Source organism: Paroedura picta, chromosome 3 (genome assembly GCF_049243985.1).
Source record: "Paroedura picta isolate Pp20150507F chromosome 3, Ppicta_v3.0, whole genome shotgun sequence".
NCBI classification, from domain to species: domain Eukaryota; kingdom Metazoa; phylum Chordata; class Lepidosauria; order Squamata; family Gekkonidae; genus Paroedura; species Paroedura picta.
The window spans coordinates 31,013,130-31,036,494 of record NC_135371.1 but is presented as its reverse complement, the minus strand read 5'-3'; the positions used below and the strand labels follow the sequence as shown (position 1 = coordinate 31,036,494).

The 23,365-nt window shown below is 43.1% G+C and overlaps 2 protein-coding genes across 7 annotated transcripts in view; both read right to left on the bottom strand.

Moving 5' to 3' along the window:
* The window catches only part of LOC143831783 (contactin-4), a 669,529-nt gene extending 646,893 nt beyond the window's left edge, over window positions 1-22,636 (bottom strand). For 5 of the 6 annotated variants that reach the window (XM_077325223.1, XM_077325222.1, XM_077325225.1 and 2 more), the window contains exon 1: window positions 22,086-22,635. The gene's annotated coding sequence lies outside the window, so the exon portion shown is untranslated. Of the gene's footprint in view, window positions 1-22,085 lie in introns of all 6 variants that reach the window. The other variant, XM_077325228.1, reaches the window with a different exon arrangement.
* On the bottom strand, window positions 905-17,154 carry LOC143831152 (uncharacterized). The gene is made up of 9 exons (XM_077324232.1): window positions 17,131-17,154; window positions 14,605-14,715; window positions 12,449-12,511; window positions 12,182-12,189; window positions 9,754-9,830; window positions 8,085-8,215; window positions 4,975-5,179; window positions 2,384-2,503; window positions 905-2,259 (listed from the first exon to the last, which is right to left on the bottom strand). Exons 1-9 carry the CDS (start codon window positions 17,152-17,154, stop codon window positions 1,286-1,288), a joined length of 1,713 nt encoding a protein of 570 aa, XP_077180347.1. The 3' UTR covers window positions 905-1,285.
* Window positions 22,637-23,365: the final 729 nt, after the last annotated feature.

Below are 23,365 nucleotides of genomic sequence, written 5' to 3'. Positions count from 1 at the left end.
TGTGCCAGAGAAGCCTGAGAATCTAATCAGCCAAACTGTTTTCAGTTGAATGAAATGAATTTACTCTGAGTGATGCTAAGTCTTCAAGAAAGTCAAACCATAGATAACTGACAAAGCAAAGTGAGGAGTCACTATATTACAGCAGTGAACCAGAACATATGAAAAGACAAGTGGGACAAAGAGTGTAAAAGAAAGCTCAACCCAAACGAGTAGCAAATAACCAGGAAATGAATCAGGCACCAGTAGTAAGCAATTCTGAAGGATTCCCATTTGAGAAATTTGCCAGCCACCCGTTTGCAAACTTAAAACTTTGTGCCCCAACAGACAAAATCTGTAACCACTAATTCCGCAGCTGTTCTGTAACTAAAAATGTTATCAACATTTTATATTTATTAAATGTAAATGTGATAAGGAAGGAGTGGAGGTGAGAATTAATAGGGAAAGGGGATTTGGGGGGAAAGGGGGTGGATGGGGGAATAAAAACTCCCCTACAACTCAGTCTGAAGTCCACAATCCATAAACTTTCCAAAACTTTCTAAACAGAGAGATCAAATGTTCCTGGAAGTCTGCCAGCCTTCCAAAATACAGTTCCAAGACAGATCTTTAGAAATGCCCATTGGCACTTACCGTGAAGGGTACTTCTCCCTGGGTTCTAGGACTCCATCCTTGATGGGTGGTTCTCACCGCTGGTGCTAGGGAGGCAGGCCTTAAATTTACTTCCTCTTCCTGTCTCCCTGGTAGAACCGCCCTCATCTTCAGTTGTGATCCTTCCAAAGCTCAGAGAAACAATACTCCAAACTACCGTAACCATAACTCTGTAATAATTTTTCTTTTCTTTCTTTCTTTTTTTTTCTTTTTTTTTTTATAATAAGAACATGAAATAGTGGAAGAGGAAGCAGAAAAAACAGTTCCGAACAACTAAATTCCAATATTCCCCCTTTTCCTGTCCCATAATGACTATAACTGGACTAAATTTCAGACGACGCCCAGGGAGGGCTGGATGGAGTCCTAGAACCCAGGGAGAAGTACCCTTCACGGTAAGTGCCAATGGGCATTCTCCCCTGGTTCTAGGACTCCATCCTTGATGGGATATGCAAGAGCTTACTTTGTCCCGGGCGGGATTGTGTCGTCTGAATCTAAGCCTTGTAAAAGAACACTTCTGCCAAAGGCAGCCTCCGCTGCACTGTAATCACTAAGCTTATATGGCTAAATTTCTGTCCTCAGTCTTTTAAACTTAAACTGTCCGATGCATCTTGACTATCTTTGTATAGCCTCCTAATCTGCTTTATGCCAATAAACGTATTGTATTGTATTGAATACTAAGCTTATAGTGCCTAATAAAGGTGGAAATTGAAGACCAGGTAGCCGCCTTGCAGATCTGTTCTACAGAGGCAGAATTTATCATGGCAGCATTTGTTGCAGCCCCCCTAACTGAATGCGCTGTAATGCCAGAGGGCACAGGCCTACCCAATGAACTGTATGTTTCAGCAATACAATCCCTGAGACACGTTCCAATAGCCACAGTAGACATCCTTTCCCCTTTATTAGGCGGAGAAATGCTTATGAACATTGACTCTGATCTCCTAAATGGCTCTGTACATATAAGGAATGCCTTGAGGGCCCTTCGTACATCTAATCTATGCCACAAAACTTCTTTAGGATGTTTAGGGTCAGGAAAGAATGTAGGCAAATTGATTTCCCGCAACCTGTGGAATCTAGATTCCACCTTGGGCCTAAATATAGGATCTGTCCACAAAACCACCTTATCTTTGTAGAACACCCAAAGATCTTTCCTAATGGATAAAGCTCCTAATTCTGAAATTCGTCTAGCAAACGTTACTGCAACTAAGAAAATAACCTTGAGTCGCAAATGTCTCAATGAAATATCCTGTAAAGGTTCAAAAGGTTGTCTCAGCAACGCTGATAGTACCACACTCAGGCTCCAAGTTGGGAAACGATGCACGGCTGGGGGAGAAACTACCGTGGCTCCCCTCAGAAACCTAGTAACGTGAGGATGCTTGGCTAAGGGAAACCCTTGAACCTTTGGAATAACTGTCGCCAAGGCTGCCACCTGTCTACGTAATGTGGATGGTTTCAAACCCTTATCCAATCCTTGTAAAAATTCCAAGATGACCCATAACCCAGTCTTTAAAGGGTCCTTTTTTTTTTTTTTTTTTTTGTCTGCACCACCTGACAAATACCTTCCAAGAATAATTATATATCCTAACAGTAGAAGGTTTTCTGGCCGCCAGTATGGTGCTAGTCACCTTTTCACTAAGGCTGCATTTTAGCAGAGCTGACCGTTCAGTCTCCGCGCGGTCAGCTGTAGCCAGCCTGGCTCGTAATGCCAAACTGGCCCCTGTGTCAAGAGATCTGGTATTACCGGTAATGACAGGTGTTTCCCCACCGCTAGACGCAGGATTGTTGCGAACCATGGTCTGCGTGGCCAATAAGGAGCCACCAGGATTACCTGTGCCCCTTGCTGTCTGACCCTTCTGAGTACCTTGGGAATGATTGGGACTGGAGGAAATGCATATAACAGACCCTGCGGCCATTGAGCCATCAGGGCATCTATCTGTTCTGCTCTGAGTTGAGCAAACCTGGTGAAAAACCGAGGTAAGAGCGCATTCTCCTGACTGGCAAATAGATCTACCACTGGATTGCCAAAGTGATCCACAATCATTTTGAATACACCCCAATTCAAGGACCATTCTGTCTTCGGAAATCTCCTGTCTACTGAGCCAGTCGGCCTGTACATTCAGGATCCCTTTGATATGTTCTGCTCTCAGGGACAGAAGAGTCTTCTCTGCCCATTGTAAAATCAGTGACGCTTCCTTGTGAATTGAGGGAGATTTCGTCCCCCCTTGCTTGTTTAAATAAGCCTTGGCTGCAACATTGTCCGTTCTTACCAGGACATGCTTTTGCTGTAATTTGATTTGGAAGTGTACCAAGGCCAGTCGAATTGCTCTGATTTCCAATAGGTTTATTGGAAACTCCCTCTCTTGTGCTGACCATTTCCCTAGAACATGCCTAGTCTCCAGAGTGGCTCCCCACCCCGACAGACTGGCATCTGTGAATAGGACTAATTCTTGTTCACGAAAAAGCGTCCCTGACCAAGATTCACCGGCTTCAGCCACCACAAGAGGCTGTTCCTTACGGCAGGAGTCAACCTGATTCTGATGTTTGACTTGGCTGTTATTTTCTCCTGAAATGGCCTTAGAAGGGACTGTAAAGGACGCAGGTGGAAATGCCCCCATTGTAATGCTTCCGTGTTTCTACCAGAACTCCCATGAGTTTTGCCAGTGTCATAAGTGAAGTTGATTTTTCTCGTATCACAGCCCCCACCAGATCTCTGGTCTTTTTGATCTTTTTGTTTGGCAAAACCAATTTTCCTTTTTTCTTTTTTCTTTTTTTTTTTTTCTTTTTTTTTTTTTTTTTTTTTTTTTTCCGTGTTCAACAAAACTCCCAGATGCTCCAAGCACTGGGTAGGAACCATGGAACTCTCTTCTAGATTGACTAGAAATCCGAATTCCTTCAGAGTGGTAATCACTCTCTCTGTGTGTGATGTTGATTCCTGAGCTGATGACGCTCGGATCAAGAGGTCGTCCGAAAATGATGTATTAACACGCCTGACTGGCGTAATGCCACAAATGGAATTGGACGCCAATCCCCGTTTGATTTTGGCACTGTAAACAGAATTTTCTCTGTTCCTCTGCAGGAACTATTTCTATTGCTCTTATGTTTAGTAGATGTTGGACTGCTTTTAGCAGAGCATCTCTCTTGAGCCGATTTGCGCTTAATGGGGACACCAGACACCTGTTGGGGTGAATTGCAAAAAATTCTATTTTGTAACCAACCTGAACTATCTCTGCAGCCCATTAGACGGACTGCGCTTCAACCATCTGTAAGGGAACAATGATAAACGACCCCCTACCGGAATCTCCCTGTCTTCTAGGGAGTCATGCTTTATTCTGGGAGGAGTCCCTGTCCGGCTTCTCCTGTCTGTTGAAGCCTTGTCTGCTATATCGGGAGTAACGTCCCCTACGAAGGGAATATCGACTATTCCCCCAGGATCCTCTCCTGTTCTCCCGAAATCTTGGTAGGGTGTTCTGTGATCTGAAAGAAAAGCCTTGAAACTTTCTATCATTACCACGTCTAACAAACTTTGGCATCATTTGCTTTTTATCTCGGGTTTCGATCAAAATTCTATTCAATGCATCCCCGAACAATTTATCTCCCTGAAAGGGGTAGGCAATAACAATGGATTTGGAATGATTGTCTGCAGGCCAGGCCCTCAGCCAAAGACCACGCCTAGCAGCTGCCAAGGACGCAAGTCCCCTGGCTGCAAGAATAACTGCATCCAAAGTAGTATCTGCTAAATAACAAACTGCCTTTAACAGTCATGATACACCTTCAGTAGACTTCTTGTCTGCTTCAGGAATTAATCTTACCAGCTTTCCAGTCCAGACTATCGAAGCCCTAGCCGTTATGGAAGCTGTGGACGAGGCTCTAATGGCCATAGCTACAGCCTCATGTGCCTTTTTGAGAGAAAAATCTCCTTTTTATCCATCTGGTCTCTAAGGTGACCCTCACCCTTCTGAGAAACCAGACCCTGTGACTGCAAGGCCGTGACTGGTGCATCGACCAGAAATGTCTGTAAAACTCTTCCACATAGTCTGAGAGTTTGTAATTTTTTTTTTTTTTTATATATATATATATATATATATAAATGCCAGAAATTGCTTGTTAGCCATAGGTTTTTGCCATTCTGCCTTAATCTTTTTTTTTTTTTTTTTTTTCAAAAAACTCAAGCATAGGAAACACCTTTTGTACGACCTCCACAGGAGGAAAAAATTCTTCCTTACCTTTCACTCTAGGCTTCATATCTTTTTCTGGCGGTGCCTCAGCTGCCTCTGGCTGAATAAGGGCTAAAGCCACAATACATTTCTGTAATAAGGGCTAAAGCCACAATACATTTCTGTAATAAATCTTGAAAATCCTCCTCTTTACAAAATCTCTGAGTTGACTCAGGGACCTGAATATCTTCCTCCATCGCCTGTGTCCCCTGTTCTTCATCCATCAAAAACTCACCTTCTGGATCGCTCACAGACGATCCTGAGGACATAGGTAAATTATGGCATATCTTTCTAGCCGCCTTGGTGGGAATGGACTGAGGAACCTGCTCATAGTGAACAGAATGCGATGGGGAATAATATTGAACAGGAGGATGCAGCATCCTAGGCGGTAAAGAAGGCACATTTAAAGCAGACCTCTGCTGATAAAACGAATTCATTTCGTTTCTTAACATACACTTCATAAAATTGAACATTTCAGAGGACATGCCAGCAGGCAGCCCTTCACTCACATTTGCAGGTCTGTCTCCAGAAGAAGTGCCAGGCCATGGGTGTCCCAGAGAGCCAACAGAGGTTTGGGATTCACCTTGTATTATAGAGCTCGTGCAGTCATTTTGGCATTCAGCCACTAGGGGGACTCCTTCCCCCACGTGCAACTCAGAGCTCGGCACATGGCTGCCCTCAAGGCCAAAGCTCCCTGCAGAGCTAATCATGACGCAGTCAGAATTGCCTCCGGAGCTTGTTTGTTTAGGCAGAACGCCTCTGCTAGCCCGTTCACACTTCTCTCCACGCAGCCTTTTGGCTGGTTTGCAAATAGCCTTCCTAGGCATATCGGGCTGCTGCTGGGCTGCCACGGTCAGTAAGGTTCCCGATGGAACGCAATCTGCCGGGCCCGTAGCTCCACCGGCAGCTCCATGCGTGCCTGGGAGATCAGACTCCAACAAATAATCATCTTGAAAAACACTTGTTGCCATTCTGAACAGTAAGTAAATTTCCTATTAATCTAACTTTTAAACTTTAAACTCTAACCTGGCAACATTAACTATGAACTGGGAGGGAAAGATACAGAGGAAAAGAAATAGAAGGATTTTAGTATAGAAATTCCAACTAACAGTCTTAATCTAGCTTCTATAAAAAAAAGGTGAAGAGCTAATGCTCACACAACCGCACTCCCTGCAGGCAGGAGAAAAACTGAAGATGAGGGCGGTTCTACCAGGGAGACAGGAAGAGGAAGTAAATTTAAGGCCTGCCTCCCTAGCACCAGCGGTGAGAACCACCCATCAAGGATGGAGTCCTAGAACCAGGGGAGAATGAACTAAGAGCTTGCAGATTTATAGTGGCAGGAAAAGGAAAAGAAAAACAAAATAAAACGCTCATGAAATGTAAGGTTGACCTGACCAGCAAATAGTCATCTTCTTGGCTGACTCTGATGTTATCTGTGTCCATGTGGAGTCCAAGTATTCCTGAACCCCATCCCCAACCTATCAGTTGGAACTCCCTTATAGGGAAGAAATAAGGATAGAGATGGGAAACACACAGATGTATAGGGGGGTTAATCACTAAATTTAAAGAAAAAGAGGGAAAACCAGTCAATGCAAACAAAGACCAGGGTCACAGAAATACAAACAAACAAAAGAAATTCAGTCGTCTGATGACAATGCACAGCTGTTGGAGAGGACAGAAATTTCAGGCAGAAGTGATAGACAGCTTGCTATCTTGACACCTGCAGCCCACTTTAGCCACTAAAAAACCAGCACTGACAAGAATGGTTAAAAATGCAACATAGGTTCAAGGGTCTAATGAATCATTTGTACATTATGGAATACATAGACTGGTTCCAAGGCCCCATCATAGACCTGTGTAACAGGTCTAAGTTGCAGGTTCCTCTCAATTCCTTTTCATGTGGCACCGAATTCAGATCATGACTATGTCATACATGAAGAAGGCAATTTAGTCTGACCAGGAATGGGTCTATGGCAGTGGTCCCCAACGCCCAGTCCGTGGACCAGTGCCGGTCCGTGGATCAGTCGGTACCGGGCCGCAGCTCCTCCTCGTCCTCCTCTCCAGCTGCTGCCTCAGCACCTGCCCTGCCACTCTACCACCGGCTCACCTTTGGTGCTCTCCAGCGGGCACCATGGCTGGGGCTCCCCCTCGGCGTAGCACTGCGCAGCTGCTGCTGGCAGGGGTGCCAGCAGGAAAGCAAATGGAGCAGGGGCTCAGGCGGTGGCGTCCCTTGGGAAAAGACTACCCCCCGGGCCTCAGTAACATTGTAAAGTGTTGACCAGTCCCCAGTGATAAAAAGGTTGGGGACCACTGGTCTATGGAATATTACTTGGCCCACTTGGGAAACCCTTTGCATATTTGTGGGTTTCTCCAAAGAGCCTAATAGCCCCTCCAGACCATTTCAAATAAGAAAAATGGTACAGGGTTGGAGGAGGCTGAATCCCCTTTGTTAATACATGTTCTAGTTACAAAACAAATCAGGCAAAATACATATAGAAATAGAGACCCCGTAACTCATGCCTAACTATTAACTTCGGGTGGGAACCAGAACAAAGCTATGGACACCATGTTTAAATTAGCAAAGGAAGAAAATGTTGCAACAACAAATACTGGGCTATTTCCTATAGAGAGAAGCAATTCTTAAACCGTGCCCTATGGCAGCAGTCCCCAGCCCCAGGTCCAGAGACCAGTCCCGGTCCGTGGATCAGTACTGGGCCGCTCTCCTCTTCGTCCTCCTCCCCGGCTGCTGCCTCGGGAGCTGCCCTGCCACTCTGCTGCCGGCTCACCTTTGGTGCTCTCAGACGGCCGCCATAGCTGGGGTTCCCCCTCGGTATGGCACTGCGCAGCTGCTGCTGGCAGCGCCCTCCAGTGGGCAGCGGGAAGTCAGGGGCGCCGGCAGGAAAGCAAGTGGAGCAGGGGCTCAGGCAGCAGCAATGACATCCCTCGGCAAAAGACTACCCCCCCCCCGGCCTCAGTAAAATTGTCAGGCATTGACCGGTCCCCGGTGATAAAAAGGTTGGGGACCACTGCCCTATGGCATATTTTTAGGATTGCCACAAGCCAATTTGTCTGCCACAATTTTGTCCAACCTTTCCTCAGTGGCATTTATGGTTCTCTCACTTGTTTCATTCTCATGATAAAGCAGGTTATGCTAAGAGTGTGTGACTGGAACATTCACTGAGTAGGGATTTAAACATGGGCCTATCAGTACTAGGTCAATGCTCTAACCACTTCACCATAGTGTAGCTGCCATAGCAAGTAGTCACTGAGCTTCTGAAGAGGCCAATATACACATAAAATGACATACACACAAAAAGTGTCAGAAAAGCATTCAATCACACTCTTGAAAAGTTGCTTTTCTAAAGAAAAAAAGAGTTTAGGGGCTCTAATGTGTAACATGTAGTTAAGCCTGAAAGGCAGAAAATGGAGGGGAGGAAATGGATATATGAGCCCTCTAGTCCAATACTCCCCTCTAGTGGAAATGAAATTGCAGCCACATATCCATGCGAACTCAAGCATCACATATAATCACAAAAATTGGCTTTGTGTGTTCCAAATTAAAAACAAAAGCAAAACAAATGTTTTAAAAATAAACTGAATAACTGTGTCTAGTTAATTAGAAAGCAGAACAAAATTTTCCTGGATAGAAAAACTACTAAGAAAAAAAATGAGTGGCCATTCAGATATGCTAAAAATAATGAAAAATATTGTAATTCATAGTGATTTGCATGTTGAAATTACCAATCTCTTGTATCTATAAAAATGTTAAAAAAATCCTTGCATACATCACAATTTGATCTGAAATCTTGTTAATCCTAAAAAAAAAACAGGAACAGATGCTAATGTGTTTTCTTTCCTACTATGAGATTCTTACTCCTTTCCTTGCTTATGTGTGCAGTAGAGGGCATTATGTAGCTGCACAATTAAACAACAACACTCATATAAGATAAGAGGTCACTTAACTATTAATATGAAACATGTTTCCTTCTATATGAAATGTGGGTTCACCCCCATTAAACAGTTGACTAGTATTCAAAGCTAGCAGGTGATTATTGAAAATGTGCTTTGATGGCTTAGTGTGATTAAGTTTTTGACTTCTAAATTGGCAGATGACAGAAAAAGTTTGTAGAAAATCAGTCATTATTTGCTAACAGTTATCCAATGATCTGAAATGTGCTCTTCAACAACCTACAGCTTCATATCTCTACAACAGCACAGAAGTTTAGGTACAACGGCAGTTAGCATGACTTCACCTAGACTTCAAAAGGTGGAAAGCTAGAATCCACTACTGTAAAGCTAAGTAGTAGAACAGCTTTAATCCTCAAGAGACAGAAAGGAAGACAGAAAAAGTTCTGAATATGCAGATTTAATCAAGCTTAAAATGGGTCAGACTTCTGTGATCCCAAAGGGGATCATGTGACTTTTAATCATCCCTAATTGGAATCTAGTTTATACCTGCTGATGTGTGCACTGCAAATAGGTACTGAATAAAGGGAACCGAAACAAGTTCTTGGATGATAAAGAGGTCACAACTTTATTGAATTTGAGGAATCTACAAAATAATTATCCTTTGAACTCTAACACAGTGTGGATAGTAACTAAGTTGGAGTCAGGTGTCCTCTATGTAAGGATCTCTGAACACCTGGACAAGTCCATCCTAACTCCAAATCCCAGAATGGTCTTCAGGAATATTCACTCTCCTCCATGCCATCACTAACAAGTGTCTGAGATGCCTTCACTGTCACCATGAGTTCTTCAGTTCAAGGCCTGTGAAAAGTCCAAGGGACTTTTCTATCTCAGTACACATCCATTAAAACCCTGACATTCTGGTCTGATAAGTCTTTGAAATGATGTTTCAAGGTGGTCAAACACAATGTATTTATAATAACTGCTTTACCTACACTGCAATCACTAATTGTGATCCCTATTTCTGTCATCAACTGAACTAGAGCCCTAGCAAATCCCCAGCCCAGCCTGCAAAGAAAGATTAAAAAAGCCTAAATTAAAACCAATGACAGGGCAGAGCATGGTAAAAAGAGATAATACTAAGATGTCTATACTGCTGAGTGTCAGATCCATCAACAAACAGGACTGAAAGCTTATTCACAGTAATCCTGACTAAAGGTTCTCCACAGGGTGCACAGGTGACAACACACCAGATATTTGTGTAAATGTTTGCCATTCTGAAACCTGAAAGATGGGTTTACATTGTTTGCATGCTCAGAGGTTAAACTCAGGGCTTGGTCAAAATAGCGGCATATATCCTGAACTCAAATGCGTGATAGTATATCACACCTCACCGGCCCTCACCACCTTCAAGCCATCTTGCCTTTTCCAGCCACCTTTCTGCGTGTTTAACACTCCTCAGTAGTGGTGGAAAAGGCAGAAAAGAGAGCAAGGCACCTTAGAAATGCCTCACATTGGCCTGTCAATCACTGTAGGCAGCCAATTCCCTCCTGGCATATGTGGTAGGGTGGTTTAAAGGTCCCACAATGGCCATATTTTTTTTTTTACAGAATTACTAGTTAATTGTTGCAATGCATATGCACAGAATCATAGACATGGTGTTTTGTAAATGCATCCCAAAACTCCGTATAGGTCAATGTTGTTCCCAGATGTGCCCAGGAGCGTGAAAGAGGCAGGTGGGTGTGAGGGCAGGACCTAGCTGGCTGGACTATAGCACGTTTCACCCTCCAAATGTTCTTTTGGCTGGTTGCCTGCTGATTGCTTGCCTGTGGAAGGCACATTTTAGGGTGGTGTCCACGTTTTGCGATTCCCGAAGTCACAGGTTAAAATGGGGGAAACTGTGACCAAGCCTCCAGAGGTAGGCAACGTCATGTGGAGGGGCTGGAATATGCCGCCTTCCTTTGGAGCCTGTACTGCTACATTCCTCGCATGTGGAAAAGTTTTCAAATTGCCCCTTTATTACACATAGCCTGGCCAAAAGAAAGCACCAGCCTCTATTCCAAGCTGAAGAGAAATAGTGATTCCTAGGGTAATAAGTACAACCAATGAGAACAAAGGAGAACCAACACAGATGTAGGCATGGGGACCATGGAATCCAATGAAGTCAAATGCCGACCACAAAGTCAACTGAAATCAACAGGCTCAGAAGAATATAACTTTGCCCCTTGAGGATTGCACAGCTGGTCATTCAGTCCACAATCTCCTCATGAGCACCTTTCTCCTTGTTCTTTTCTCAATTTGTTATACATTTCCACCCTGGTGCCTTTGCTACCATATCCCCTTTTGCTCTGCCACCTTCTTTTCTGTCCTCCACTGCTCCTTACATATTCTTTTAAGGGGCAAACTGTCCATGCCAGCTTGTCAAATTTAACATGCCCATATCTTTTCCACTGAGCTGTTCCTTTCCCCAGACTCTGACCCTAACTGGTACTGCCAACCATATTTTAACAACCAGGAGCCAGAACTGAGAGCTTCCTATGGATCTGCCTTTATACTCACACATAGTTTTTTATTCTTAGTTCTTGCCACGAAACATGTTTTCTCCAACTTGGAGGGATTCAGCAATATCAGCTGCCTCCACAGAGAACATTATACATTTCTATAGTAACTAAACGTTCTAGCATAGATCCCAGCAACCAGCTTAATTTCAGACATACTCCTTCTCCTAACCAGAGAACCGGACATGCATGTTTCAGGTGGACTGAAGCCCAAAATTATGATTGGCTGGTAAGTGGACCTCTTTAACCAATGAAAGCTAACCTGCCAGTCACAGGGAATGGCACTAGAATGTAAGCAATCAATACTGAGTTACAGCAGCATCATTTTTGTGGGCCTGAAGTATAGCCCATTCTTATTATTAGTTATTTCAAGCAATATGTATACAACGATCAATCAATTAACTGAAGAAAGTACTTGAAATGATCACTAAGGAATGTAACACGAAATGTATGTAGATAGTAAGAATATCAGTCCATTGAACATTTAGGTGAGTTACATATATAGCTTGGAATTGCTGAGCTCATAATCAAATCAATGAGCCAAGAGCAGCAGGATATTTATGTTTATATTCCTATTTAACACAGCAGACAACAGCAATAATACCCAAAGTGTATACGCCTTGCAATTTGCCTCACTTACAATCAAAGCTTGACACTGGTGAATGTTATATGCTTCCTGCTATATGCTGGTGATTATTATAATAGAGACATCTGCTGTATGAAGTATACTCAACCAAGACATAAAAGCAGCACTTGCAGGATAAGTTTTCAAGGATTATTGTGAGTTTTATAAAGCACACAATCAAGCATACACTGATAGACCTATCTAAATTAACTGCACTGCCAAGGCCAAGGAAATACATCATAGCCTGTCATAGGAATATAGTAACGTAAATTAGAAGTTTATCAAAGCTCAAATTCAAAAATGCAGTGTAAAAAGGTATCGCAATCAGCTCAGCTTTCTAGAAACAGAAAACATGCTCTTAACATATATATCTCAGCTACTGCAAAACAACAGAAAGGGATTGGTATGATAAGAGCTATGTAGTAATTGAAAGGTAGCGTGGGAATGTCATGACATTTCTACAAACAAAAAAGCAGCCTGAAATTGGATTTCAAGGCCCAAACCTGAATTCCTGATTCCATTACTTCAGTGGTCTTAGAAAGACTGTTTAGGATTGCACTGTAAGTCTAGAAAAGGAAAAATAAGTTAGCACATGCAGCTTCTTCAGTAAATGCAATCCTGTGCTCTTAATAATGCTAGCTAAAGAATCCCTATTTTCTAAAAAAAGTCTTATGTTAGGGAATATTTATTTCTTAAACATATATTCTGCCCTCATAAGTGACTCAAGGAAGGATGTTGAAGATATGCAAATGTTGGATATGGTTACCATCTTTCTGAATAACAAAAATGCCCAGTTCTTTTAGGTGGTATTATTCATCTCAATGCCATTAAAAGATCAACTTCCAACTTTCACCTTAGTGTTCAAGGGATAGGATATTTTCCCACCAAACTTGATGCAGCCCTAGTGTCAGGTAGACAAGTATTACACATGCATAATATTACACTGGTTCAATCAATATAATCGTCATGCTGCTAGAGGCACAGGAACCAGAACTGTGCCATCCAGGAATTGGGAGGGGGATGCACAGATTTCCACCACTGAGAAGCATAAACATCATTCCAACGGAAGAGGTGCAAATTACAGGTATGCTCTATGGGGTTCTACCACTCTATGTTCCTGTTGAGCAAATGAAAAACTCATTTATTTATTGGATTGGATGGATTTCTATGCCGCCCCTCTCCATAAGGTGAAGGAGTAAAAGTTCATACAATAAAAACAATCAAGTCTAAAAATTGAACTAATAAAACAGTTTCCAATCCTGCAATTGCTCTGGCCATTAAAATCTCCCAAGTTCAAAGTTAATACATACAACATAAAGCTGGTTGGGCCCAACTTGGATGGAGGTGGAATGACCCAGGCGAAGGCCTAGATGGAAATTAGGCAGGGATCCCTATTAGATGTTAAAGTGCTGCCTTGGCTTCAACCTCCTGTACGAATTTTAGTAATAGGAATTCTTTATGGTTTCCAACAGCCAGGGGAAGGAGAATATCCTGTCCCTTTTATGGATATATAATAATAAATAATAATTATAATCATCATCATCTGTGGAAATGGGCAGCTGAAGCTTTTTGTGGCAATAACCTATCAAATCTCTATTAAAGGGACAGGACTTCTTTCCCTCCAACCAGCTGCAAGTACAGAATTCTGGGAAAGGGACATTTTTCATAAACAGCTCCTAATAAAGATAAGAGCATATTGCTAATACATCTTACAACCCTTACACCTCAGGACACGCAATGCTGTAGCGTTATTTTTATTCTCCAACATTTAAAGCAGCTACCAAATTAAAGCCTGCCATATTAATTAATGACAAATCTAATTAAAATATCAGCAAATGTACAAGACCTCCAGTGTTTAATCTTCACACGCCCTCAAGAGCACCATTTTGAAAGATTTTCAACACATACATCCCAAAGTGCAGCAGCTGCAACTGAAAAGGAACAAGCCTGATTGAACAGAAATGAACTTACAAATTAAATGTTTAGGTGTCAGCATAGCTGAAGCTGGTGAGCAGGAGGACAGAGGGAGAGTGGGTATTTCAGATACATGGGCCCTAGTCCATGCAAGGTTTTACAGCTAAGAACCAGCATGTTGAATTGAATTGAGAACACCACTGAAAACCAGTAGTGTGGCCCACCAAAAGATCTGCTGTTGTATTTTGTACTCATTGTGTTCCAAGCAACCATGCAGACTCTGTTAATATTACTATCATCTGACCTATAGATGAAAAATGCACAGATAAATAAATAAAAGGAGCCCAGTTCCATACTGCTGGAAAAACACACAAACTTTCTCTTCAAAGGAGCCACGCTAGGCCCAAGAACTTCTTATATTTTTTTCTGACCTGAAACAGAAAGCAGTCCTAATTCAAAAAACTAATTGAAAAAGAGAAAGTTACTCTCCTCCAGGGCTTAAATCATTTCCATAAATCCTTCCAACTGGAGACAAAATTATAACACGTCCCAATTTTTTTTTTAAGTAAGGCCTTTCCACTAAGTTTGACTGGTGCAAATACTTCTTCCAATGTTTCCCCACACACACACACACACACACACACACACACACACACACTATGGTGTTGATACAGACACCGGTTTAACAACCCTTCTTTTCCCCCATAACTGCTAGCAGTGTCTCCCACAAAGGGATGATACTTACCGTAACAATCCTGATATTTATAAACTGTGCAGCAATCTGTGGTCCATGAAGCCCCACAGATAGACACTGATTTGTGTAACTATTTGTTCTCTCACAAAGCAGGGTACAAGGCTGGTAAGACCACACAAACATAAGAAGTTTAAAACAGCCAGCAGAGACCTGCTAAATCAGGGGTAGTCAACCTGTGGTCCTCCAGATGTTCATGGACTGCCAGCATTTGCTCATGGGAATTGTAATCCATGGACATCTGGAGGACCACAGGTTGACTACCCCTGTTCTAAATGAACTCTGTCATTACAAACCAACAGATCACAGAAACCGCACCCAAGACTCCAAAGGATCCTTTAAGGAGTTCTTACAGCCCCTGCAGAATGGCATAGGAGATAGGGCCTACCCTACTTAGTTTTCAACAAGATCTTAACAAAACTGGGCTAGCTTGGGATATTCAGGTCTTTCTATTAAAGAAGAACGATACCATCACAATTGCAGCAATGCAAATACTGCAACAATAGTGACCACCCTTCAGGTAGACTACTGGGTTGCTCTTTAAATAGGAAACAGGGGATCTAGTGATGTTTCCCTTTCTATGAGACCTTTAAATGGTGTGGGAGATTGCTTACAGACAGGTATGGCAAGTTTCAGTGTAATAGTCAAAGCCAGTACTTAAGCAGCAACTTATTTAACAATGAAGTGTCAGGATTTTTCACAAATGCTCAACTGTCCTTTATATCCCACAAATAGCCAGATACAAAATATTATGACTCCACATTAGAGCTATTAAGCATGCACAAAAACAACACACACATTTTGGAAGAGAGGCACCCTGAGAAGTTCCAGTGTTCCTTCTATCATGTTTTCCATGGGGAACTGCTTTTCAACATAGAATCTGGGCTGTTCTGCCCTGCATATCACTGCAGGGATCAAAGATTGGCTGTTATCCACACAGCACACATAGGTAGACTACTCTGCAGACATACCAAATAGAATTACAAGACTCATAGACAATTATGTTCAAACTAGAGTCTAACATGTAGCTCAAATATCCTGTCCTGGTTAAATAACCTCAATTCATCAACTTCCTGATAGTGCTGTGAAATGTGCTCACTTCGTCACTATCTTTTCTCCATGTTATTCTGTATCCAACAACATTAGATAAGAGACTTTCCTCACAAACAAAGCTGCACGAACAATCATATGAATGGGTTGTGGCAGAGATGTACAAAAAACACGCCTTCCTAAAAAGAGACAACCATAAATCTAAATCAAAACACATTTTAAATTAGTTATCAACATCACTTTGTTTATTTATATAACATGATGACAAGGGAATACAAAACAGATACAGATTAAGATTAACTCTAGCAGAAAGGCTAGCTTTACCCAAAACTAATTACAATAGAGTAAGAAGCTACTGAATTTGGCACTCCAGTTGCTTTTGGATAGCTAAACTCTAAATCAGGCGTTCTCAAACCAGGGTTTCATAAAACCCTGGGGTTTCTTGACAGCCCTGGAAGGGATTCCTGAATGGGGGAGAGTTAATTATTTTATATATTTTTAAAATTTGTTAAACATTTATCAGGTGATATGACCATATATGGTCATGTCGACCCCACCCCCAGGAAGGGACCCCCGGAAGGCATGTACACAGATATACTTCCCTACCAGATTCGGCATGATTATGCCACGTCTGCGGTTTCTCAAACCCTGGAGGATGTTTCAGGGGGTTCTCAATGATAAAAAGATTGAGAAAGGCTGCCCTAAATTATCACCAAAAGAGAAACTTGCAGCTAATATCTCTGAGAGCTTCTAAAAAACAAGAGCTATGTAATATGTTTTAAATAATTAAATAAAGGGAAGAGGACCTAATTTCAAGGTATGATGGAAAAGCCCAAATGTCTTTTTAAACTGAGTTTTCAGATTGATACACAGTTCTGTGGAACACAAAACCTTATTGTCAATTTGTTTATTCCCAACAAGAATATATCTCCACATTTTTAAACATGTATTCATTACACAGAGCACCTTCTATCTTGAAGTTGCATTTAGGACAACACAGGTTTTAAAACAGCCTTCACTATAACTATTTTTTGCTCTCAGATAATATATCTGTATCTTAGATGTGCACGTATAAAGAGCAAATTAAGAGAGTTTCACAACAGCATAAACAGATCAGCAGTAAATTAAGCCAGAGTAGGGTGCTAGATTCAACACTGGGTTTGGAGCTTAAATTACATCTCTGCTTCTGGCAAATTATTTTTCAGCCTTAGTTGCCCATGTGTAAATTGGAAATACAGCAACCTATGTCATAAGTGTTACTGTTAGAAAAAAAATTAAAGGAATAGAAAAAGTTACTTGCCACCTAGTGGTCAGAAGACTATACAATTCTATCCTTTACACACTTTTAACACTTATATATTATGTATGTATTTCCACAGACTGAAAACAAATCTAACATTCAAATTCAGACACTGGAATAGACCGATTATGCACAGGATGGAAAGGCCATCTAGGCCCTGCTCCTCTTACACTGTCCCCGCAGGGAGACGACATGCTGTGTTTAGCTGCACAGTGGTGCAGAACCAAATAGGGCATATCTACACCCTCTGCAATGGCATGCCACTATCCCACCATCGTGTGGTGGGACCCCTGTGCCCCCTACTGCCACCGCTGCCACAAGGTGCAGCAGAACCTTCCAGCCCTCAAGTTGTCTATTCACATGCACAACTCCAGGGGGGACCATGTGCACCGTGGGATTTCGTCCCCCGTGCGTACCTGGGAAACGGCGAAGCACACTACACCACCACAAGAAACCAGCAGAAGCCATTGCACATAATCAGTCAACTTGCTCTCAGAAAATGAGATCATTCAATAACTGCAGGGTATAATGTTGCAGAATGATTGCATCTATCATAAGGCATATATCATAGGAGGTGGTCTCCAAAAAGGATAAAATTTACATATATTGGTTGGAGCCACAATTTACAGATTCTATTCAACCACTCAGCTACACTTTATAAAGAGTTTAATACAGATATTTTTTATATAGAGTGTATTATCACAGTTCTGACCACTGATGAAGACCCAGTAGGGTCGAAACACATTTGGTCTTATGTGCTGTTAGTTCTGTATAGTTTTTTATGAAGTTTTTATTCTGTTTTTAATTGTGTACTATAATAATTAACAAGTTTTACATTATTTTATTGTACAGCTCAACTTCTGAGTTCCTATCATAAGGCCTAATGAATGAAGGGTTTAAAGTCATTCATGCCACACCCCAACATACATATAGTCATTTGTGTAAAGCCCCCTAACAGGAGATATACAAGCTAAGAAGAGATAAAATTCCTAAAGTAAAAACCTGCAAACCAGTTCAGCAAATTATGGTTAACATTATGATGATATACCACCAATGAAATTATTTTGAATTAAAAACTAAATTCTAAAAGTTGAATTTTTAAGTAAACAAAGAGTGCCCTATTACTTTACAGGAAGGGATACTATTTTGGTTTTATGGACTTGGTAAGGGGGGGGTGCGGTCCTGAGAACTGGCTTATATTTTCCTTTGGTGATTGCTTTTCTTTGACTTGCAGGAATAAAATTATTTGACTGATCTTGTAAACAAACTAACATACTACTGCTGCTACTAGGAAACTTTGGCTCAATATCCTTGCTCAAAGGTCCAAAGGGCCGAACTCAGTATTGTTGGCCACAGGCCTGCAAAGGCTGGAGAGCACTAGCAAGCACTTCTTCCATTCAGACTATTTTAAGGCATCAGCAATACATTATTTACCAACATCAAGCTAACTAGAACATAATTCTGTCCACCTTGCAAAAGTTGTACAAGAAGGCTTCATATGAATAGTTCTTCAGTACTCAGGCAATTGCAGAGTCAATGGGAGCCTTTTAATTGGCTTAGGATCAGGTCTTCCATTACCCCATAAAATGCTTAAGGAGTACAAGTAGAATATTAGCACATTCTCAGACAGACGCCACATAATGAAAGAAGAGGATTATTGTCTCTTGAAAGTAGATCATTGTAGCCAAAGACTGCTGGAGACTTCAACTGTGTGCATTTTGAATAGCTGAAACAACTTGTACTAAGAAAAATGTTGATAAATACAGAATATACTCTTCCACAGGGCAATATATTATATCATTATAATATTCTTGGAAAAACAAACAAGATGTTTAAGCCATTCTTTATTAACGTTCAAAAAGGTTTGCAACGGGAAACTACAGGCCTGCCCATTGCAGTGCAATCCTATGTAGGTATACTCTGAAGCAAAAGTCGCACAACACGCAGCATGGTTTGATTCCAGATGAGCATATATAGGATTGTACCATTACTCTGCTAATGGTCTGTGATATTAATACCACTTTCAGAAAAGTGGACACAGTCAAGATCCCATACTGTAGATGAATGGCTAACTGCCATTTGTAGTATGAAGTGAACATATGCCTAATACAGAAGTTTGATAGCACAGTTCTCAAAGCATGGTGTGCTGGCTCATTTGTGTGTTACTCATCCCCCTGAGCAGCCTTATTTTTAACCAATTTATATTGCTTCAGCCGCTTATATCTAAGCCCTGCAACTAAATGTTTTCATTTCATACTTGACCTAATTCTATTGCCTGTGTCTTAGTGAAATGCAGGTACACAGAAGTTATTTTTTGCTTCCACAAGTTGCTGTCCCTACTAGTACACTAGATTCAGTTTTTGCAAAGTTCCACTGATTTTAAAGGAACTGGGGGGGAGGTTAATAATTATTTATGTAGTGTTATCAATGTACATGGTGATTTTCAGAGTGCAGGAAAAAAGATCCCTGCCTCAAGGAGCTTACAGTGTAACAACTGGCATGAAATATGAATAATGGAGACAGTGTGATTACGTTAAATACAGGAAGGCTATCTCACATGCTTAGGATTCAAGTCAGCATAAGAACAAGACCATGGGGTTGTGTCAAAGTTTCACAGCGGTGTTTTCAGATTGGGTCTGAAGGGTCAGTTACAAGTGTAACAGGTAAAAAGGGGAGTAATTTGAAGGAGCACCACTGCAGCCATAGTAGCTTTAACACCATTTTGAGGTAACAATTATTTTGTATTAGCCCCTTACCAGGTGTGGTGTGCAACCAGTTTCAGTCATGGAAATACCCTCTCATGCACCATAGCAGCCCCAAAAATAATACTAAAACCCTAAGGTAATGGTTTATCATGTAAACTCTCGTGACAGTAGTTTCAAAGGTACCATTTCAAGAACTATTCCAAAACATTTTCATCTATAAGACCTGACAGTATGTATCCAGGTCCGATTAACGTTACTCTCCAAATTATGATTGAAATTAAATTCCGGTGAATGTTTTTCTGACATTCTGTGGAGGAAACACCACTCACACCACAGTTTATAATGGATACTGACTCTTCACCCTTACCTGAAAGTATGACCCCCTAAAAATCAATGAGACCAACAAATCTTTCTAGGGTCATAATCCCCACAGGTAAAATGTTCACTGTTTCTTCTGCACACTCCAGAATGATACTTGGGACAGCAAGGTTTGTGTTATTAAAAGTAATGACTTAAATTAAGCACTGCAGATGTCCTAACAAAATTTGCAACTATACTTTCATATGCCTGCAAAATGAAATGTCATCATGACTGTAATGCATCCTTGCCTGCTTCATCTAATGAGTTGAAGCAACCCCACGCCTGCTTTCATTTGGCATACATGAAAATCGGTATGTAAGATGCTATGCCCACTTGTTATGCAAGCAGCACAGTTTCATTTGTAGTTTAGTGAGCAAGCCATTCCTGTCTGGGATAAGTGACACAATATGCTGCATTATGGTGTTTGCAACACATCTAACCACCACTAACCTCTCTGGAAGAGAAGGTATTAGTAGCAAAAGAAAACACACACACACACACACACACACACACACATGCTTGTTTGCATACAGCAAAAGTTGCCCAGCCATTAACCAAAAAGCTTCTGTCTCCCACTGACAAGACAGCAGTATGGTGTATGTTCTTCCTCTTCTTGACTAGTTTCACTCTGCATTCAACAGGACCAGGCTAGAACAGTGGTTTTACTTAGCTGTGCAAATAAAAATGACAAAGTTAAGGGGAAAGGATGCAAACTCCTTGCCTTTGTCATTATGTGTTTTTTTAAACACATGCACCTTACAGCCCAGTTTTCCTTAACAGTACTGCAAATGTCAGTGAACATTTTTGCTCCCAGCTACACAGACAAACATCTCTGCACCAAGCCCTTTAGTATTAATAAGAGATCATACAATACTCCTTCAGGGTTTATCTTCCAAGCGTCTGTTTATACAATGGATCGACCACACTGCTGTCCAGCCTCTCCTTTTCTCTCATCCCATCTGTTAGAAGAGATGAGAGGGGCTGATACATATCGCCTTTCTCCTACTGTCTTGGCTTTATTGCGAAGGTGACTGGGAAAGATAACGGCGATCTCGCAAAGTTAATCTCGAAATCTGGACTCCTCCGGGTATAGCTTGAGTGGGAATTGTACAGAAGACAGAGTCGCATAGGAAGAAGCAGCGAGTCAGAACTCTCTTACTTTGTTCACTGCCCCTTCCATTTTTCTTAACATGTGGGGAAAACAGCAATTTTACACACCATACCCCCCTTTTTTCCCATTTCGCCGCGAAACACTATTTGGATTCAGCCCGTGGCATCGTACCAAAACGTCCTCGTCACCTGCGCAAAACTCCCCCCATCCCTGCCTCCGCGCGATTCCCAGATCCCAGATCAGTGTGACCCCTTTACTCCGAAGCCCCCTTGAGTTCAGAGGGAGCTGCTTTTGCCGAAGCGAGCGTGCTCCGCCGTTTCCCTGCAAGACAACGTTTTGGAGACGCGAAGCGGTTTGAATCCGGAGTAAGCTCCTGGGAAGTTTGCGCCTCTGAGCCAGAGACCAGACTATTCGGACTGGAGAACGTGACGGACCACCGCACCAAGCGCCGCAGGCAAAACTGCAGAGCAGCGCATAGTTTGAAAAGCCCCAGAGCCCGGCGGATAAAAGCACCACCACCCGGGTCGTTTCTGCTACCCGGGCACTTATCGACTCGGGCAAGAGAATCCACCATTCGAAACCCAAAGCATGCAAAGGGGGGGGGGGAGTCATGACTACGTGAAGAGAGAGAGGAAGGCTGTGTAGGGAAAAAGAGCCTGGGTTGGGAACGAGCTGGCGCAGGGGCTGCTTTCAGTTGCCTGGCAGGCACCTTCGCTCTGCTCCCCAGCCTGGAGACTGCTCGCTCCCTCTCTGCAAGGGCAGCCCCGACTCGCCCTGGGAGAGGTGCACTCGCAGACACACACACACACACACACACATATACACGCACACCACAAGCTCCCTTTCTTTTTCCCGCTCTTTTCTTCACCCCCTCCCTCTCCCCCCCCACCCCCGTTCTCCGCGCAAGGGACCGTGCACTCCGGAACGTGCAGCCAAAGCGGAGCCTTACCGCGGCAGGAGATGCTAGCGAAGGACGAGAGACTCCTCCGAGCTGGTGCACGCAGATTCCCAGGACTTAGGGCAGGCAAGCAAGCCAGCCAGCCACCTAAGCAGACAGCCGCCGCCGCCGCTTCGGTTTTGCTGAGGCGCCTCAGCTGCTCTTCTCTTACAAAACAAAACAAAAAAAAAACCCGCACTCGAGTCTTCCTTTCCCGGTTTATGCCGCGTAGCCTTGAGGGCTGAGCGCACGAAGCCAAGCCGGAACGCCGAGCGCCGGAGAGATTTGGGAAACGGAGCGGTGGTCACTGAGGAGACCCCACCCTCTCAAATCGACGCCTCCGATGCCCGGGGGGGGGGGAAGAGCTAGGAGGGTGGAGAGGGAGAGTCAATTAAAAGAACTGAGAAAGAGGGAGTGAGAGAGAAACGTCGCCGGCTCTGCCGCTTCGGCGTGTGAAACCCTTCTTCCTCCGCCTCTCTCCGGCTCCCTCTCTTTTTCTCCTTCGCTTGCCCTGCAATAGAGATTTGGTGGGAAGCGAAGGGAAGAAGGGGGGGGGAGGCTGCACAGGTTCTTGTTGAGCGAGGAGGGATTCCTCGGGGCGTGGCTTGGAGTGTGTATGGGCACGTGCAGGCACTAGGCTGCGGCCCTTGGACGTCGGGGGCGGGGGGGAGATTGGCGTCGGGGAAAAAGAAAGAGGCCCATCGATCTCCCTCGGGTTTGTGTGCCGGGAGTCTGCTTGGCAAGAAGCAGGCGGGCGCTCGCTTGCTCGCTCGTTTTCGGGCGCCAATTGCCGCGACGGATGGTTTGCTTCCTTCAACCGAGTTAACTTGGCTCTTTGGGGCCGTCGGTCTAGCCCCCCCCCCCCCCGCCCGGATCACCAGTAGTGAATAACAAGCGAAAGGCTGCTAGGACTCAAACTCGTTTGGAAGCGGTGCCATCTGCCCAGGTAGCTCTGCGCACTGAACCTCATTACTAGTAGTCAGTGGTGAGAGAAAAACACACTGCACATTTCCAGGGAAGCTTTTATTGACTTACTTTCTATCCCGCCTTTTCCCCCAGCCCAGTGGGGACCCAAAGTGTCTCTTCTCTTCTGTTTTATCCTCACGACAGCTGTGTGAGGTAGTAAAGACTGAGAATGTGTGACTGGCCCACTGTTCTCCCAAGCTTCCAGAACAGAGCAGGAGTTGGAGCCGGAGTTTCCCAGATCCTAGGACATTAGCCCATTCTCTCTTCTAAAATTGCTATCATTACTTCACACCTGTTTCCGGGACCCTGAGGCTGAATGCCAAGTC

What these genes read in the sequence shown, in the direction of transcription:
- LOC143831152 (XM_077324232.1), bottom strand. Translation starts at nt 17,154, where the DNA reads ATGTCGTCTCCCTGCGGGGACAGT. An exon ending in AGCTACACTATGGTGAAGTG is followed by an intron (nt 5,180 to 8,084) that starts GTTAGAGCATTG and finishes CACTATGAGCAG; the next exon opens with GTTCCTCAGTCCATTCCCAC. An exon ending in GGAAACACCTGTCATTACCG is followed by an intron (nt 2,260 to 2,383) that starts GTAATACCAGAT and finishes AAAGGTGACTAG; the next exon opens with CACCATACTGGCGGCCAGAA.